Source organism: Apis laboriosa, unplaced genomic scaffold (genome assembly GCF_014066325.1).
Source record: "Apis laboriosa isolate Shangri-la unplaced genomic scaffold, ASM1406632v1 scaffold14551_cov152, whole genome shotgun sequence".
In the NCBI taxonomy this organism is placed as follows: Eukaryota; Metazoa; Arthropoda; class Insecta; order Hymenoptera; family Apidae; genus Apis; species Apis laboriosa.
Genome location: NW_025221576.1, coordinates 511,964 through 533,058, shown reverse-complemented (window position 1 = coordinate 533,058; position 21,095 = coordinate 511,964). Strand labels below are relative to the sequence as shown.

The 21,095-nt window shown below is 37.1% G+C and overlaps 1 protein-coding gene across 1 annotated transcript; it reads right to left on the bottom strand.

Moving 5' to 3' along the window:
* Positions 1-323: 323 nt before the first annotated feature.
* LOC122710299 lies at positions 324-13,230 on the bottom strand. The gene is made up of 10 exons (XM_043928053.1): positions 13,198-13,230; positions 11,725-12,069; positions 11,183-11,581; positions 8,655-10,642; positions 8,302-8,563; positions 7,301-8,008; positions 6,776-7,219; positions 6,127-6,636; positions 3,933-4,613; positions 324-1,772 (listed from the first exon to the last, which is right to left on the bottom strand). Exons 1-10 carry the CDS (start codon positions 13,228-13,230, stop codon positions 324-326), a joined length of 6,819 nt encoding a protein of 2,272 aa, XP_043783988.1.
* Between the last annotated feature and the right edge of the window lie 7,865 nt (positions 13,231-21,095).

The window sequence follows — 21,095 nt, the reverse complement described above, 5'->3', positions numbered from 1 at the left end:
CTTTTTCTTACCACTTCTTACTTCGATTCTCTTAATTCGCGTTGATATAATTCACATAGATCGACAAAATAAATATCTCTCCATTACTTAAACTTCAAAATTCTCTCTTTACAACATCTTAAAAATTTCTTTCTTTCGGAGAAGCATTGGAAGGAAAATATCTTAATAAAATAAATAAATCACGGATCAACGAGGCCCACTCTACAATTTCTATATATATATATATATATACAAATAATTCAGATCGAAGAGAATGACGGACGCGTTTTTTATCCTGTTTATCAAAAAAAAAAAAAAAAAAAAAGAACCATCTTCAGTTCCCTTCATCTGAATCGATCATCTCGACTTGGCCTCGTCATCACGCATCGGCCCCTGTAGCAAATCTCCGTCATATGGGAGACCTTGGTGGTCGTCGAGGTGCGTAGAACCTTGCCCAATATCGATTCCGTCGAATTGCTCGATAAAGTGGGGCTGCTGCTCGGCTTGAAAGTGGTGGAGAAAGGAGGAACGGTGGCCGAATTATTCTCGGCCGACGTACTCGTCGTTGCCTCGTCCGAGATCGTCGTCGTTGCGTTCTCCACCTCGGTATTCGCGGTCGCCTCGTTTCCATCAACCTCCTCAAAGATCATCCGAGTAGTCGTCATCTTCGTCGTCTCGTAATCGTCCTTCATCGTTAATCTCTCCTCGTTCGATCGGTCTGGGAGGTGCAACGTGTTCGAAGGAGGGAGGACGGTGGTGGTCACTTCGTCGTCCATATTCTCCGTGTTGGTAGCCGTGCTCGTCTCCTCCTCGGCGCTCTTCATCGTATCGAAGATCGCCTGGACGTAATCGGAGAGCGTCTTCACGCTGGTGTCCCCCTCGTTCCTCGTCACCAATCCTGGGATAGACGTTGTTCCGGATTTTCCACCTATCTTCCCAGAATCGTGCTTCCAGTTGAGGGAAGGTTTCGACTGCTCGAAGACGGCAGACGGATACCTTACCTCGCTCCATTTAACTCTATGATTCTTGGGATGATTGAAATTCTCGTTTTTTACCTCCTCGTTTTGCCGTTTCAAGAACTCTCCTCCACGATCCTCTTCTCCGGTCTCGTTCGCGGATTCTACTATATCGTTCTTTCTTTTCGCCTCCTTTTCATTAACAGTTAATTTCTCAACCCCTTCTGTGAGTGTATCGTTCGTATCCTTCTCTCTGTTGGTTTTATATTTACCAACGATGTGACCGAAGTTAACAGTGTTTTGAACGTTCTTCTGGTTCCATTTCTTCGACGATTCCCACGTTTCTTGCTCCATTTCTCCCTCAACGTCCTTCTTCCTCTCCGATTTCTCCTTCTTCTCCTCCTTCATCTTCCCCGTGTCTTGCGGCCTTTTGACCAATTTTACGAATAAATCATCGAAAGGTGCCTCCGCGATCGTTGTCTCCTCGATCTTGGTTGGGATCGTGGTGGTCTGAGTCTCTGTCGTTTCTTCGTCTTCGATCGACATAGGAGGGGTGGTTGTGGTGGTGGTTGTTGTGGTGGTGGTCATGGCCGGATGCACGGTCCACGCCGCTTCGGTGGGCTCGTCGTTCTTCAGAATGTCGGTTATGAAACCTTGCAGGATGGATTTCTCCGGCGAGGCGAAAGACACCGAGGGTTTCGATTGACGGACAGGATTGTACTTGTACTGATCACGAAACAAGCCGTTAAGGGCGGAGTTGAAGTGTTGGGACTCGGCTGTGACAAAATCGTCGGCGGCCGGTCTGACTCGAACGCGGACTTTCCTCCTCCGTGGAATCTGGAACGAAGGAAACAATCGTACTCGTTTATTCATTCGAGATCATTAGAATTTTTCTCAATTTTTTCCCTATCTATCTGTCTATACAGTATCAAAAATATATATATATGTGTATCAAAAAAAATATATATGTATCAAAAATATATATGTATCAAAAAAAATAGTATCGAAAATTGATAAAGTTTCAAAGCGTAAATAATTTAGATTGCATAATTTTTTTTTAAATAAATCGCACGATTAGTAAGCAAAAAATAATACCGCATACCCTTTCGTTTAATAAAAGACGATTTCCAACCGCAACTGCTCATACCGATATTAATATCCCCGTATCCTCTCCCCATAACCAACCTCTCACACTAATATTAAACTTCCCTTCTCCGTACCTTTAACGATCTCCGATAACTCCTCATACCTATAAACCGTCTTCAGAAAAATTACGTTATCTTCTCCAAAAGGAAAAAGTAAATAAATAAATAAACAAATAAAAGCATCTTTACAAATTCCACAACTTCCAATTATCCAATTATCGTATTACGTATAATTATATTCTAATCTCGCCACCTTCGCGGTAGAATTGTCGCCCTTCCATCCAATCTTCTCCAAAAGGAAAAAGTAAATAAAGAAATAAATAAACAAAAAATATCTTTACAACTTCTAATTATCCAATTACGTATAATTATATTCTAATCTCTCTTCTTCGCGGTAGAATTGTTGCTCTTCCATCCAATCTTCTCCAAAAGGAAAAAATAAATAAATAAATAAATAAATAAATAAAAGCATCTTTACAACTTTTAATTATTCAATTATGTAATTATATTCTAATCTCATCACCTTCTTCGCGATAGAATTATTCTTCCATCCAATCTTCTCCAAAAGGAAAAAAAGTAAATAAATAAATAAATAAAAGCATCTTTACAACTTCCAATTACGTATAATTATATTCTAATCTCGTCACCTTCGCGATAGAATTATTCTTCCATCCAATCTTCTCCAAAAGAAAAAAGTAAATAAAGAAATAAATAAACAAAAAGTATCTTTACAACTTCCAATTATCCAATTACGTATAATTATAATATTCTAATCTCGTCACTTTCTTCGCGATAGAATTATTCTTCCATCCAATCTTCTTCAAAAGGAAAAAGTAAATAAATAAACAAAAAGCATCTTTACAACTTCTAATTATCCAATTATGTATAATTATATTCTAATCTCATCACCTTCTTCACGATAGAATTACTCTTCCATCCAATCTTCTCCAAAAGGAAAAAGTAAATAAATAAATAAATAAATAAAAGCATCTTTACAACTTCCAATTATCCAGTTACGTATAATTATATTGTAATCTCTCTTCTTCGCGGTAGAATTACTCTTCCATCTAATCTTCTCCAAAAAGAAAAAGTAAATAAATAAATAAATAAACAAAAAGCATCTTTACAACTTCTAATTACGTATAATTATATTCTAATCTCGTCACCTTCTTTGTGATAGAATTACTCTTCCATCTAATCTTCTCCAAAAGGAAAAAGTAAATAAATAAATAAATAAATAAAAGCATCTTTACAACTTTTAATTATCCAATTATGTAATTATATTCTAATCTCGTCACTTTCTTCGCGATAGAATTATTCTTCCATCCAATCTTCTCCAAAAGGAAAAAGTAAATAAATAAACAAAAAGCATCTTTACAACTTCTAATTATCCAATTACGTATAATTATATTCTAATCTCATCACTTTCTTCGCAATAGAATTATTCTTCCATCCAATCTTCTTCAAAAGGAAAAAAAGTAAATAAATAAATAAATAAATAAATAAAAGCATCTTTACAACTTCCAATTACGTATAATTATATTCTAATCTCGTCACCTTCTTCGTGATAGAATTACTCTTCCATCCAATCTTCTCCAAAAGGAAAAAGTAAATAAATAAATAAATAAATAAAAGCATCTTTACAACTTCCAATTATCCAATTACGTATAATTATATTTTAATCTCGTCACCTTCGCGATAGAATTATTCTTCCATCCAATCTTCTCCAAAAGGAAAAAAAGTAAATAAATAAATAACCAAATAAAAGCATCTTTACAAATTCTTCCAATTATCCAATTATCGTATTAAACTTGTCTGTGAGCATTGTATAATTATATTCTAATCTCGTCACCTTTTTCGCACCGGTAGAATTGTCGCTCTTCCATCCAATCTTGTGCAAATCCGTGGCCATCATCAATTGCTTCGTAGAACTCTCCACCTCGCCTGCCATCGTCTCCTTGCCACCAACCTCGCTTCCGTTTCTTTTTTCTTTAATCGCCGACGCACCGTCGGTGATGGCCGTCACCCTCGCGTTTATCCTCTCCGTGTGATCCTGCGTTTTCATACCGAACATCGTGGTGCCCATCAACGTGGACTCGTCCTCCTCCTCCTCCCCCTTCTCCTCTTTCCCCTCCTCCTCCTTCATCCTCTTGTCGTCCGAGGAGACGATCAACGTGACGGACGACACTTCCGGCGGAGCGGTGATTATATCCGGCAGATCGGCGTTTTTCGAGGAGTCGTCGTTGGACGACCAGGCATGGCCACCCTTCGAGGCCACCCCCGAATTCACTTGATTCGACGAGAAACTCGGCTGGAACGAGGTCCTCGTCAGTTTCGTGGACCACTGGCTCTCTGCCCCGTAGATGTCCACCGTTGTCCGACGATTGTCGATGGCCGCCGACGTGCTTGTCCTTGAAGCTTGGCTCGAGTATTTCCTTGGCGCGTCGCTGGCCAACTGCGCCTGATCGTATTCGTCACGTTGAACTGGTTGGGACGGGTAGTTACCGAAGTTCAGCATGAATTCTGCCGGGTACTGCAATTTGCGATAAGTTTTAATTAGGTGGAAGTTTAAAGCTGTGCGGGAGATATTGTTATACGAGTCAGAATTACATATCTTAAGATAAGAGTTTTGGTTTTCTTTGAAAATGGAAAAGAAATCGATTATTTTTTTATCTGGATCACTAGATGGGAAACTTTGTGCGCTGCAAGAAAAAAAATTATGTCTTGGATTATAATATTCAATACTTTTTGTTTGTAAAAGTAATGAATTTCTTCTTCTATCTCTCTAATATGTGTATAAGAATTATTCAATTTCGAAAAAAATTTTTAGAGATATTGAAATTTTGATCTTGGTGTAATCTGATTGATTACAATATTTTTCAGTTTTTGCTTTTCTTTTCAAATTTGTCGAAAGAAAGTATTTTTAATTTTCTATCTAAATCGATCGTTGTTTGTTGCTTTCTTCTTTTAAGAGCGTAATCTTGTCTGTGAGCATTGTATATATTTGAAAGGAACGAGTTTTCTTTAACGGCAAGAACTGTGTACCGAGGAAGAAGTAGAGTTTTTAACGAGAATTGCTAGAATTTGCAGTAAAATTCTATGATTTAAATTAAAAAAAGATTAAATATCGTGGACAATTTAATCGATATTGTCGTTCCAATCAAAAAAGAAAAATATAATAAATATATCATCTGTTAATTTTAAAATTTCCATTCCTGAAAATGATAAAAAAAGTAACGATAAAATTTTCATAAAAAAAATATAACGCACCGATTATTTTATCACAATCCATAAACAAACCATAGCCGATAAAAGAACTGGTAGAAGCCAGGAATTGGAGCAAGAATAGGTCAGAAACAAGAGACTGTACTGTGTGTACGAATACCAGTACAAACTGTGCTCGAATTTCTAATCATACCTCAGATCGACCCTCGTTAAGGTCCCTTCTAATCCACCTAACTATTGTTCGGTACAGTATATACAAAGTGGAACGGATATAATAGGGTCGTAAAATCAGTCAAGTGTTAAAGTAAACATGTTCCGAGTGTCGAGACAAGCGTATTCATGACAACTAATTTCAGACGACGATCTGAAATATTTAATATTTTATATCTTTTGGAATAAATATTTATATTAATAAAAAATAAATCGAACGTGCATGATTAATCAAATTTCAATTATATATATAATAAATGTATATAGAGCTCATTTTTAACTTCATATATATCTTATAAATCCTTTTGATTCGTTCACATTTTTTAATCCTTACTTTTATAAATTTTACTTTTGCTCGATTAAGTTATAAGTACATCCTCATTAAATATTCTTTTCAATTTTTTTGATTTATAACCTTATCGCATCGCTTCCAACCATAATTGGAACTTTTAGTTTTATACATCCCTTATAAATCCTTTCAATTCACATTTTTTGATTCTAACTTTTAAAAAACTTTATTCGAAATTACAAATATAACATTCTTATTAAATACCGCTTCCAATTGCTTTTTTGATTCATAACCTGATCGCATTGTCTTCAACTGTACTCACGTTCTCGCTAGAAGTCTCGTAGAATTGTTGTCCAGTTGGATTACGCGCACCATCGGAGAATTCTCCGTTGTTATTGTAATTATCGTTGTACACTGTCTGTTGATGCTCTGTGGTTACGGCTTGTGGTCGTATCGGCGGATAATTTTCGTCCAATGGCAGCTCGTTATGCGCCTCCAACACGGATTCGGTTGTGCTCGTGGTAGTTACGCGTTTTCTACCGGGTCGACGAATTCTACCTCTCACTCTGATCTCTTTCGCTTCGTCCGGCCGAGACTTCGATTTCACCGTATATATCATGTCGTCAGGAAGCACCGTGGCAACAGGTATTTTTTCGGTAGTAGTGACGGCTTCCATAGTCGTTGTAGATGGCGGCACGGTTGTCGCTTTTACCGATGGACGACGATTGGGAGTTGGTTGATACTTTTGACGATTTTTCAACAGCTGTGATTGCGGGGGACTCGATTCCAATGCGGTTTCGTCCTCGTTTAGTAGCAGTGATTGCTGAGGCACCTGAAAATGAGAGAATTTTGCTTGTTCGTTTCTTATGAGAACTTTCTTTCGTTTCGTGACAATTGCAACAATTGATGGTTAAATCTTTTTATAATACGACTTCCTCGTTTAAAAAAATTTTTTTTTTTTTCAAAATCACCTCTGGAAAATGAGGTCGATACGTGATCGGTTGCTGGAATCTATTGTCCACTGGATGTACAGGTCGGAAATTCGGTGGTCTTATAAATCCGTAATCGATGTCCTCTTCCGTTGAGCTGATCGTAGTGGTCGTGGTAGATGGCGGTGGTGTTGTTGTGGCGACTAACCTTTGCTGTTGCAACGCGTGGATCTTAATGTACTCGTTACCATCGGTCTGAACCTGTGATCCGTGACTCGGTGTACGAGATCTCGATCTACTTCTCTGTCTGCTCGATATCGTTCGAGAGGAATCGTTTACCACGTTGAAACGAACATACTCGTCCTGCGAACCTTTGTTACGAGTCTGAACCGAAGGCTCGTGATGCAAACGAGTGCCTATACGTCCTCGTACTCGTTGTCGAATTATCACAGGAGTCGTGCTTGTCGTCGGTGTGTCGGTTGTTATCTAAAATCGGAATTAATTTTTTTTACAATTTCTTCTACAGAGAAATCTTTCCAAAATCTATTAGCCAATAAATCGTCTTACATCTAGCAATGGAAGTTCCGTGGAGGAGATTGATAACTCGTAATCCTCTTGCTTATTCTCCGGCAACGGGATAAATATCGGCTGCTCGTTAGGATTACTATCGATAACACCGGTTTGAATCTTCTCGTTCTCCACGTGATGCAGATTATCTTGTCCAGTTAAACTGTATTCTGGCTGCGTCTGCGGTACGTTCACGTTGTAGACGGACGAGTAACGTTGCTCTTCCGATGTCCTCAACCTTGTTGGATCAACGGTGGTGGATATCTCATAGTCGCCGTTCTCTACTTTTCCATCCAACTGATAATCCTTCGTTCTCTCGAGTAATCTTTGATCCAACGGCTCTCCGCTTTGAGCTTGATAATTAAATCCATTCACTGGACTCTTTTCTATACCAATCTGTTCCACGGTTGATCGGTAATCTTCTTGAATCGTTTGAGGATAACTTTGACTTCTTGAATAATCTTCCGAAATTAGAGCGGAACCGTGATTCACCGTGACGTCGTGGAAAGATGGATAATTTTCGGTGGTGCTGACAGTGGTGGACGGATAATTCTCCGGGGTATAGTCGTTCAGATTCGACGACGAATCGAAGTGACGAAGATTACTCGAGTCCGGTCCCGTCTGCTGGAGGAAACCATTCGATGTCGGGGGATTCGAATCGCTGTGGGAGATGGTGTCGTACGATTGCTGCGTCTGTTTGTTCTGAACCTATTTGCACGAAATATATATATATATATATATATGAATGAATATATATATATATATATATATAATATGTTTCGATATGTAAGTCGTATATGTATAAATCGATCGAAATGCAAGTTTCAATAATATTTTATTCCACTTGACATTTACTATTTTAAAAATATCGCGACGATGTTTTTGACGTTTTATAATATCCGTGATATTAGCAAATTTTGATTGATTTATCGTTTAAAGTTTTTGAACTATAGCTACGTAAACAGTTTATAGACAATCATAAATTCACAAGATGCATGTACCTCGGATTGCTGGCTAATCTTATCTCGATTCCTATATTTCTGCGTTCTGCTCGTCGGCCTCCTATGCTCCCCGTTATATCTCACCGTAGTCTCTGGAATTTTGGATCTAGTTGGCTCGTAAGCGGATTCGTGATATTCTTCCGTAGTAGTCGTGAATCTAGATCTGGATCTGTTGTACGGTCTTCGATTTCTATCTACATTCGTTCTGCTCGATGGAGTCGTTTCGGTCGTCGTTCTCGGCCTCGTGGAAACTAGTCTGCTTCTAAAAATTACCAATCAAATTTCTCTCTTCCTCTCCTTCTCCGACCATTCGTTCAAAAATCAACCAATCGCCGCGCGCAACGCCTACCTACCTTTGTCTACTGCGAGGCCTATAAGTGGTCGTGGGTATACGTTGAGTCGTAGTGGTGGTCGTAGTTGTCGTGCTGGTAGTAGTGGTATGGAGTTTCGCCTCGCTCTTATCCAACAGTGAGTTGACCAGACCAGGGAGGTGAGGAGAGATCGCGGGCAGCTCGGCTGGCAAGCTATACTGCGTTGGCCCAACGGAATCTCTAACGTCGTTAACGTCACCGCTAGCGATTTCACCGTTGAAACTACCAGCCTGGCCGCTAGAGACCTTTTGCTCGCCATACTGTCCACCACTGTTGTATTTCTCCCTCTGCTGGGCCAACTGTTCATTAATTAACGCCAGTTGATCCGACGGGTCTTGGTGACCGACTATAGTTTCTTCTTTGAAAGCGGGCGTCGTGGAATACGAAACTTCTTCCGCGCGACTCACCGACGTTTCAACGTTGCCACTTTGCGCGGGAATCTCCGTAGTTCTCGAACCTTCGTCGATATAATACTTGTCCTTCCTCGTCGCGGTTTTCTGCTCGTCGTAGTAAGAAGTACCGATTACGGAAGCAGGTTTACCGTCGGCGTAAAATTGTCTGAACCTGAATCTGGATCCGGACGAATATCCGGCGGGTGGCGTCGAATACGTTTGCTCGTATTTGGGAGTATTGGACGGTTCGGGATAACTTATGGTCGTCTGAGGCTCGTACGAAGGAGTAGTGGAATCAGAGACAGCGTCCAAACCGTCCAAATAGGAATTAGGCTCTATAAGAGGTGTCGGGCTTGGATTGGGATCGTCTCTGTCTTTCGTGGGATCCAAGGTGTTATCCAACGTGTTCACCACCACCGATCCTATATGTGGCGCCGGGAAAGGGATTTTGGAATATCCTGCAGGAGGATCGAAGCTGAGCGGCGCCACGAAGAAAGGCAACTTATCGACCCTCCTCTCCACGCGATTGTGATCGATGGACGACAGGTAGGGAAGATCGAACTTGGCGTAACCCGGTGGGGGATCTAAACTGGTTGGGCCCACGAATACTTGAGGTGTATCCGGGCCAACCGTGTCCAAAACAGCTATCGTCTTCGCGTCCTTCAATATCCTCAACACGTCAGAAACTTTGACGTTGGTTGTCTTCGAGCTGGAACTTCCCATGTATACCGAGAGAGGAGGCTGATTAGGGGAAAGAGTTGTGCTAGCTTCTCTATAACTCTGCTGATCCTGGAAATTAGGCCTCTGCCTTTGCCTGCCTCTGATCTTACTTTTAACCTGTTTAGGCGTTTCCGACAATTGTTGTTGACGATGCAATTGCTGGCTTTGATTTCTGATCAAAGGAAGAGCCTGAGCTTGAACGTCTCGATTCTCGGCCTGCTCCACTCTGCCCTCGTTCTCACGCTCTCGTTGCTGTTGGATCTCCAGTTCCTTCTGCCTCTCCAGTTCCTTCTGCCTCTCCAGTTCCTTCTGCCTCTCCAATGCGGCCAATCTCTCGGCTTCCCTCTGCCTGCTCGCTTCCTCGGCTCGCCTTTTCTCTTCTTTCGCCCGGACCTCCGCCAATCTCCTTCTCTCCAGCTCTTCCAAACGTTGCTTCTCCCTCGCCTCTCGGATCCTCTCCAACTCCCGTTGCTTGGCCAACTCTTCCAACCTCTCCAACTCTTTCTTCTTCTTCTCCGCTTCCCGTTGCCTCTGCAACTCTTGCTCCCTCTGCAGTGCCTCCTGTTGAAGCCGCGCCTTTCGCTCCAACGCCCTTTGCTCCTCGTTCAATCTCGCGATCTCCTTCATCCGTTCCTCTTTCAAAAATTGGGCCTTCTCCTCCCGCTCCATCTGGATCTGTTGCAATATTTGACGGGCAAACGCGTTCTGGTCGTGTCCGATCGCGTCCACGCCTTGGCTCTGTTGCAGTTGTTGGGGTTGCTGGTGCTGACGCAGAGGGTGATACTGCTTCCTTCCACGCCCTCTCTTAGGCTGCCCTCGTTGCGCCAAAGTTTCCGCCGGCACGTAGACCAATTGCACCTGAAATAAAAAGGATATATTAGGACAAAATGAAATGAAGTGTTATAGGGTTGACAGTGTGAAATCGTATATTTTTTGTAGAAAAATTCTATGGTTGAATTCTATGATTGAGACATGCTAATTTTCATGACAATCAGCATCTTTACTTGAGAAAAATTATTATAATACTCGTTTCCTGAACAGCGAACTCGTGAGTGACATAATTCCTTGTTCTAAGAATTTTCCTTGGATTGGGAATGTCGTTCGTGAGATAAGAAGGGGAGGAAACCCCTAGAACTCTTGAACTTTGTAATCTCGAACGGAACTTTGCTCTTGATCGTTTTAAAATTTTATTAACAAACGAACTTTGTAATAAAGCAATTTTATTATTATATAGGAATGGATTGAAATTAACAATTACAGAATTACCTTTTTTAGCGAAAGATAAAAATTTTTGTTCGATTCTTCGTACAAAAAATTATATATTTAATAAAAAAAAATTTATATAATTATTAAATTTATTAAATTTATATAATTTTATATTAAATAACAAGTACAAACCTCTTCGTCCTCGTCTTGGTCACTCTCACTTTGAGACACCAAGCCGACTTGGCTTGATTCCTTTATCTGTTTCGCGCCTTGCTTTTGATTCCCCTCGATCTGTCCAACATTTCCTACGTTGGGCCTCTGTTGCAACAACTGCTCGTTCTTGAAATCCTGCCCCGACAAATTAGCCAATTCCTGAGGTAGACTCGTGTCCTGTTTCGTGGCTGGGTTGGGTGGTTGTTGAGGGAGGAAGTTCTGCGGCGGAAAAACCGACGGCAACGAGTCGGTTAAGGGGAGGGGTGGCACCAGATCTTCGGAAGCAAGATCCGCCACCTGCGAGTCCCCCAATCTGACTTGATGCAATTGCTTGTCCTCGTCCGCATTGCTGAACCCGCTTGGTACGAACGTTTGAGACTGAGGAAACAAAGACTTCTGTAAATTTCAGGAAAGACTCTTTGAAAAGAATACCGAAAAGATATAAATTAATATAATAAGAGGTTGAATGATTCTTTCATATTCGAGTTTTAATTTACGTTTAAAATAAAAAAATATTTTACCTGAAGAAGTTGCTGTTGAGCTCTAAGCTGTTGTTGCAATAGCAACAGCTTTTGTATATTTTCCTGAGTCTTCTGCAGCTGCAATAATTGCTCTTGATATTGTTGTTGAAGGGCTGGCGGTAGAGAGAGTTGAGGAAGTTGAGGCAGCTGCGCGCTCCCGCTCGCCAAACGTCCAGTAGACGGGCCGTTTTGCTCGACTTGAGTTTGCACCGCCCTAGGATTCGCCAATGGTATCCATTCGCTATTCGAGACCTGTCGCGACCATCTTTCGCCTCGTGTCGTGCCAAATTTCATCGATAAGATCAAACAGACCGATACCGTCAATGTAAGACGCCTGTGCACCGTCTGAAATCATAAAAATGTAATACACGTGTACGGGTATAATTTATTCTTTGGACCAGTCGAATGCAGAAGTTGGTTGGTATACATAAAATGTTGATCGAGTTACGAAACAATTTAAATTCGCGTTAGACGAAGCGGAAATAGAATGTAAATTCGCAGAGCGAAACTGTATTTTATCGTCTTACTTAGTCAATTGTTTGTAACTTAATTAAATAAACGAAATTAACGGAAATTTTGTTACAACAACTTTTGTTTGGAACTCTCTAAAATTATCCTACGAATATATCATTGGTTTTTTATTACTCTTCTCACTGTTGTGTATATTTGTAAGCATATACTGTTCACTGCTCGAAAAAAGTCTCGCGGGACGGCACAGGGGCAAGAGGGGTCTTTCGCTAGGACCGCCTATCTCCACTTCAAACGCTTTGTTGACAATTCTGACACCACACACTGCGTAGTAATATATTTAAAATCGTAAAAATTATTTTCATTTCATATTTTAGCTGAAATATTTTTGAAATTATTTGTAGTATGTCTAACTTATTCGTACAATTATTATCTTAACTGCTCGAAATTATATTTATAAATTAAACTATCCTTACAATTATCGTTACACATGTTTTAAAAAATAAAAAGAATTTTGTATTATATCGATACGTTAGAATTCTTTCAATTCTATGGCTACGCTAATGCATCGAGGTTTAGATACAGATCGTCGTTTTGGTTTAGTGTACGTGACAAATATCATGCTAGAGAACAAGACAAAAATGCTTGTGAAAATAGACGTTTTCTTCCAAATTAACCAATCAGACCAGCATTCTTTCCGCGACAATATTTAAGTGAATAATATTTAACTTTGATTAGAAAGGAAAAAGTCATACTTCAAAATTATTTTCCGTTCTCGATCCTTTCGATATTCGTTCGAGCAGTAATATAGCAAACGAATGTCAACGAACGATATGCGAATACAAGCGTTGGCCAAACACTTGTGAATGGTATTCCGCGCACGAACGGCCGTGAACGAGTAGTAACATCATTTGTCAGCATGCGCAGTATGATTGAATAGATTTCTGCACGCACGGGCGCGTAGTAAAGATTTCATGTGAAGCGTTTACGATGTTTAGACGTTACTTGTACTCTACTCTCTAGTTCAAGCTGTTGCATTTTTAATCCGCTTACCTCGTATTTTTTCCATTTTCACAATTCACGAATAATTAAAAAATAGATTATCGGAATATTTGTAATAATTCGAAAAATATATTATGGAAAGATGAGGTGAAAAAAAAGAATTTAGATAAATTATTTTCATTGAAAGAAAATAAAATTCGAGGCGGAATCTGATCGTTTTCGTTTCTCGTTTCATCTTTGATGGCAGCTAGAGATAGTGATCGTAAATTGGAATGATCGGAATTTTATGCTTGGATGAAAAGAGGGTAAAAAATATAACCGCAAGTCTTGGTGATCAGCAGGAACTCAAGAGACCGAAGTGTTTTATGACAAACAGTTAGCCACGATTCAATTGATATAACTATTAATAAAACCGCAAACAGGAGATAAAAGAAGAGGGAAAGAAAATACTTTCGCGATATTAATGGAATTTATATAATAATTCGAAGAGAAATTTTCTAATTACAAAAATTAAGAAAAAAAAAAATTTATCGAAACTTAAAATTATCGTTAACTTCGTGATCGATATATTCGAAATTCAGCATGGATAAAAATGGATTGTTTCGATAGAAAAAATGCAATTGCACTACTTTATTTATTAAAAAAATATTTTTTTTTCACAAAGTAGGACAACCGTAATTTTTATGATTGATGAGAAAGTTTAAATTTATTTTTTTTAGCGTATCTATAAAATGGAATAATAAAACTTTGTAACAAGAAATTCTTTCTCTTTATAAATATATTTGTTCCGTAATAATTTTTCGAATTTGAATATTTCGCGATTAATTAAATCTTTCGACGTGTATTTTCGAAGTTTTCAATTCAGGATTGTGCGAGGCGGACTACGTAGGAACTTTATCTAGGTCTGCAACAGTAAAATTAATCAGTGAATGTAGTCGTCCTTCTAACTGCGAACTCGAAAAGTACAAAACGTGGCATGCTCTATACTCGCATGTCGTGTGCGATCCGCGTTCTTATATGGAAAACGAATACGTTTAAATCTTCATCGAATGTTTTCAAATTTCGAATCGAAGTTGTCGAAAGAAGAATTTTTAATTATTCGACGATACACCAATATATACGCGTCTGTATTCACAAAATAAAATATAGAATCGAATAGGGAAAGACAAAGAAGTGTAAAAAACGAAATATAGATTTTTACTAATAAAAGGAGATTAAGGGTTTTGCGGGGTTAGGGAATGAAAAGAATCGATATTCAATTTCGGCAACGCAAACAGTTTGCACGTTTCCCTTTGTCGCAAGACGATTTGCGAATACGGGATTATACTGTCGCGATCTCTTTTTGATTTTCCACCAAACGTATTTTACGTGATTCGCATTTCCGTGTCGGAGAATCGTAACGTTCACGTAATGTTTGCGCAACTGTTCGTATTCAGTGTTCAATTTTTTCAAGTTTTTCTTTTTTTTTTTCGATCTCGAAAAATTATAAATTTGTAAATTAATGCGCACTTTTTAACGAATTAAGTTATGTTACATAAATATATTTTCCAACGCGATAATTTTTTAATGAACAATAATTATACAATCGTAAAACGATTGGCGATTTCGAAAAAAAAAGATTTCGAAAACATTCGTTCAAAGCTCGCGTTGCATATTCAACTAACGACTAAAGAATAATCATCATCGTCGTTGATATTATTATATTGCGTGTCGAGATATTCAGAGTGCAACTGCAGCTAACGAACTGTGAACAACTCTGAAAACGGATGGTTTCTAATAATTATCACAGTGTATCTTTCACTCGAGTTTTCGAAATGAGTGGAAACCCTCGGCGAGCAACATTTCGTCATTCGTCCTTTCCATTTTGCGATTAATATATATTATCATTTCTTCATTTTTCACTTTTCTTATTTTCTCAAATTATCTTACGTTATGGCATTCACTTATTAATCGTCCACGCTTCGAATAATAATTCTCTCAAAGTAAACGTGAAAATAATTTTTCCCATTGTAAATAATTCCTGTTTCGAATTACAATCTATTTAATGGACGAACAATTTGATGAAATAAAGGCCAATTTGGCGCTGCCTCCATAATCATAGAGAGTTTCATTTCTATTTTATGCTTAACAATACCGCATTGCTGAAACGGTGATTGCAACCGTGGTTGGAAAAAAATGGGGAGGGGAGGGGGAAATATCGTTCGGTTAAGTTCGTTTCGACACGAAGTTTATAATCAAAAGAGAGATTACGGATCTCGATCTATCTCAACGAGTCGCCGACTTTCTTCCGTTCGAAAAGAATCTTGCCGAAAGAACGTACTACTGACATCATTCTGATTACATTACATTGTACATTCTCATCGCGGAAGATCGCGTGCCGGACACGGGTCGTGGTCTTTCTGCTTTCTTCGTCATTCTCACAATGGAAACGGGGATTCACGGACTGTGAAATCCGATGTATACAGTAGGAGCGTGTATTTGCACACGTTCAAAATTTAAAAGGAAAAAATATATATTCGTCGTTATATATTTTGCGTTATTAATTATTATATTTCGTGTCGAGTAAAAATAGTAAATGAGAAAAATATTAAAATCGGTCAGATTTAAGTGTACGTTCATTTTATATTATTTTAACTCAATTTCTGTATTATATAGGGTGTTTCGAAGAGTATAATTGGAAAAGATAAATCGAAAATATAGGATTTTTCGTTTTCATTTTTTTTTTTCTTTTTTGAGAAAATGACTACGTCTATTATTTCGAAAATATTACGAACAAATTGTTGCTCGAAGCCAATGAATTTTCTTAATCGAATTCCTTGATCAAACATCCTTATAATTTTTTCTTTCAGATATTCTTTAACGCGATCCTATAAAAATAAATCCAAAGAATTTTCAAAGTTCATTTTCTCGAAATTAATTACGTAAAAATAGTTGAATTTGACCGATCATTTTTTAAATTAATATTATTAATTTATAAAATTAGAAGAAAAACACTGTGCAAATATTTTACACCGTGTATGTAGCAGAGAGGCCGATTCACAATTCACGTTGCGCAATGGCATTATGCGAATCGGATCCCCATGACGGCTTCCTGATCGAAATTTCGGTCATCGCACGACGAACGTCGTAAAATCGGTGCAGTTGGCATTATGCAAACGTTAAAAGTGACTTCTCGTGCGACTATTTCGAAGCAGTGGGCTGCGGTTATTTATTATAAATGTTTCCGAGTTTTCTTTTCTTGCGATAAAAGGAACGATTTAAGCCACAACAATTGTACTCTGTTCCGGAAAGGAACAGTATTACTGCTATAAGATATAGAAGCTTTCTCGTGTCGCGTGGGGGATCGCAGAATTTTTAAGCAAAAAAAAATAAATAAATAAATAAAATAAATAAAACTTTTGTTTTCAGATTTGTTAAAGAACGGATCGTTATACTCGAAATATTTTTTGCGTGGAAATCGGTTTTCGTTCGATACATTCGAAAGAAATTTCATTACAATTTCATAGCGTGAAATTCTCAAACATAAATAATCTAATGCCATGTTTTCAATCAACTTATTTTCACGCCCACGATCTAATCTAATTCGTTAAAATTCCTAAAAATCATTTTCGAGATATGAAATTGATATATCGTTGAACCTACGTATACGACAATATCATATATCACGTATACGAAACCTAACCTAGCAATGAAATCTTCAATGAATCTCGATCGTTCAATTTTCAATCGATCGACAACTTTGCGTGCTCTTTAACCAGATCAGAAGATCATCTTGGGAATACGATCCAACAATTTTCGAAACCAGTTTTCTAACAACGAATCTTCACGATCTACATAAGTAGCAAGCTTGTTTCTCTTTTTTCCAACAACAGTTTAAAAGACGCATCTGCACGCTTTCGTGGCTCCCTCTTACGAGAAATCGATCTCGTATGGGATCCGTATCTGAAAAAAAAAAAAAAAAAAAAAAAAAGAAAGAAAAAAAACTCTTCCTTTCACTATCGAAGAAAGCCGATACAAGCGCATACAAGATTCTACTTCCGACGATCTTTCCCTCGATTCATACGGGCGTTCCCTTGTTAACTGTGTACACAACTTTCTCTCTTCTTTCTTTTGACTATATATATATATATATATAATAATGTTCGATATACAGTCAAACCTATTTTTGCTCGGTACTTTGCTCATACGTTTTTGAGAATCTTATTTTCCAGTATTGTACATTTCTTTTCTTCTTTTAATAAAATTTAGACATCTTTTTAGAAAAATGGCTCAAGATATCGTTATATTATAAAAATGAAAAGATTAGATTTAATAATTCTTTTATTTATCACATTATTTCTATATTGTACGTTTCTTTTCTTCTTTTAATAAAATTTAGACATCTTTTTAGAAAAATGGCTCAAGATATCATTATATTATAAAAATGAAAAGATTAATTTAAGAAAAATTTAATAATTCTTTTATTTACCACATTATTTCAATATTCTACATTTCTTTTCCTTTTTAACAAAATTTAGACATCTTTTTAGAAAAATTAAGCTTAAGATTATAAAAATGAAAAGATTATTATATATATAGATTTAATAATTCTTTTATTTACCATATTATTTCAATATTCTACATTTCTTTTCCTTTTTAACAAAATTTAGACATCTTTTTAGAAAAATTAAGCTTATATTATAAAAATGAAAAGATTATTATATATATAGATTTAATAATTCCTTTATTTACCACATTATTTCAATATCGTACATTTCTTTTCCTTTTTAACAAAATTTAGATATCTTTTTAGAAAAATGGCTTGAGATGCTGTTATATTAAAAATTGTGAAAAGGTTAGGTTTAATAATTCTTTTTTTTTTTTTTTCTATGTAAAATGTTCATTAATCCATGAGATTTTCCTCGCGAGCAAATTAAAGTGCAGTTAAAGAAGATTATCAATCGAGGAGAGCCGACACCGATGCTGGAATCAGAAACGAGGTCGAGCCACCTTTCTCTCGGTCGCTTCTGCGAAGGCGCGGTCCACTGATTGATCTCGAGAAGAGCACGGTTGAACACAGCCTCTCTTCCACAGACTTCTTCGTTGTGTATGTGTGTAGATTGACAAGGACGTGGGAAGGTGTCGAAGAAGGAAGAATGTCAATTTGTTTGGGAAGAGTTTTAAGGAAGTGGAAGATTAAATTTTAATTGATGATTTTAATGGGTTAACGTAGAGTGAAAATTAATACGAGAAATTGTTTATCTTAATAACGTAAAAATAATAATAATTTATTATTATTATTATTATTATCATTGCATCGCTTCATATGATAGGAAATAAAAGGAAAAGAAATGTATCAGTTTTCGCGATACAGGTTTTGCAAAATTGATCGGGTGTTTAAAGTTCTTATTTTGACGTGAAAGTCGATGAGAAAATTGTGAATCGGAAAGTTGAAACTCGGTATACGATATAAAGTATAATCTTATTGTTATAGCTTTGCTTCAATCCCTATTGAAAAACGTAAGTAGAATATTACGTGGAATGTCTGCGTATAAATCTGTGATACTACTACTCGATACTTCGATGCGAAACCATTCTATGACATCGAAGATTATATTATATATAAATAATACGTGTGTAAGAACGCGAATGTGTGAACGGAATAGCAAATATAAAATCGCAATGTTTTAAACGAAACATGATACGATAAAAGCAATAATTAAAGAAACAGCGAAATCCAATTATTGCAACAAACGATCAATGACAAGTTGGAAAGTTAAAATAAGACGAAGAAAATAATAAAGAAAGTTTGATTCATATTTCCTCCAAGTTTTTTTCAATTATATGTAGTATAATTATCGGTTTTACGATTACGCAACTTTACGTAAGTTCCTTCATTTTATATAATTCAACGACTTTATATTTTTATAGAAATTTAATTCTCGAACGATACATGGAAACGATTCATTTATTCATAAAGAACGAAAGAAGTATATCGATCGAAAATTAAAATAAGTCCAAGTTTTTGACCGTTGAGTTTCAACGCGTTCTCGAAAAAGTTTATAGTAGCTAGAAGTGGCCACTCTTTATAAAAACTTGTCCCTGAATATCTTGGACTATAGCCAAAAGCCACATCTGTGTTTACATCTGAATGGAGAAACGTGGAAAAAAAAGTAGGGGCGGAAAAGTGGAAGAGAAGAAGAAGAAGAAGAAGAAGAAAGAAGATGAAGATAGTCGGTTGCAATGCTTCTCTAACGAGGGAAAAAGAATCGTCGAGAGTGAATACTCTTGCGAATAAGAAGACGCTTATTAACCTTTCTCATTTTTTATTTCGCTCCAAAAAATCGTTCCATATGGAAAAATTGCAATGTTGCAAAATTTTACATTCTGTTTTATTTTCAAATTAATTCGAACGTAACAACTGTGAAGCATCTTTACTTTTAAAGCAAGGATAATCATTTTTACGTATATAGTAAAACCGGATTCAATACGTGTTTTCACTTCGAAGTGATTGGAGAAAGATGAATGGAGAAAATGTATCGAGATCATCTTGGAAAAATTTCTGCTCGGAATGCGAACGAAGCATCGACCGTTGAAATGGGGAAAGGTGATTTACCAATTTAGATGAATACTCTAAAGTTCACGGTACTCGTAAATTTAAGCTTTCTCTACTTCCTTTTATCTACGCCTAGCGTATATCCTACTTCTGGCACATTTTGCAGCTCATCGGGGATATTCGGTGTTAACCAGCAACAGAAAGTAGCGGTTTAAGAGAACGGTCGTAAAGTTCGAGTCAAAGAAACCATAATTAAAATCATTCTTCGATCGTTAGAATTTTCTCCTTGTAAAATGCTTTATGATCGAAATACTGAATTTTCAATCTTATATACTCAATCTAATTCTTAGCATATTCTATACATCAAAATCTTAACTTACATAAAATTAATAACTCTATTTATGAATAATGTCACTTCGATAAATTTATTCGAAACATAATAATCGTAAATAATCATAATATAGTTACGGTAAACGTAATTACATTTCTTCAAGATTATACGAAAAGCGGATTAATTATAATAATTATTTTAAAATAATTTAAAATTTTTAACTTTTTACAACGAATTAATACCCAACTCTATTTGAAACAATATCTATGAATCTCGACTCAATTTATCGATCTATTTTCCTTTCTAAACTTGTTGGACAATTTTTATAAAGGTTCTTTCGAGCGGTCAAAGAAATCGCACGCGATCGAATAATAGTGAAAATACGGGAAGGGGAGGGCGGACACCAACGAGCTCGTTTCCAAACGAACAGCTGTCCGATATAACACGCCAATCAACTCGATTCTCGGATCGGTGAGACACGAAACGACGACGACGCGTGGCCGGCCAAATGGTAGCCATTCTGATCATAAAGGGAAACACGACACGCGAAAATATACAAACGTCCTTCGTCGTTTCACGCTCTACTTGTATCTTTGCGTTCGACCGTTTCTCTCGAAAAACTTTCGTTTCGAGAAGGTGTCCCGTGATCGCTCGGATTAACAACTGTATATAGTTGCCTGTCAGTTCCGTTCCTTCGTCGGTAGAAACGATTCCAAGCTTGGATAATTGGCGGGATTTTCAAGTCATTTCAAAGTGACAGTTGCGTGGTTTTATTCGACGATGAAAAATTAGAAACGTGTTCGAGTTGTTAAGCGTGAAGATGGTAATATATCGTTCGTGAATTTCTTTGTATTTATTTATCCACTGAGATAAATACTAAAGACCTGTATCATTAAAGTATTAAAGTGATGTCACGAAAATAAGTAACGTATGTAATGTAACATTTCTATCTCTAATAAATGAATTTCGTAAAAAATATGTTGTAACGTAAGAAGAAAATAACATGCATTAATAAGCATAATCGATTGTTTCTTA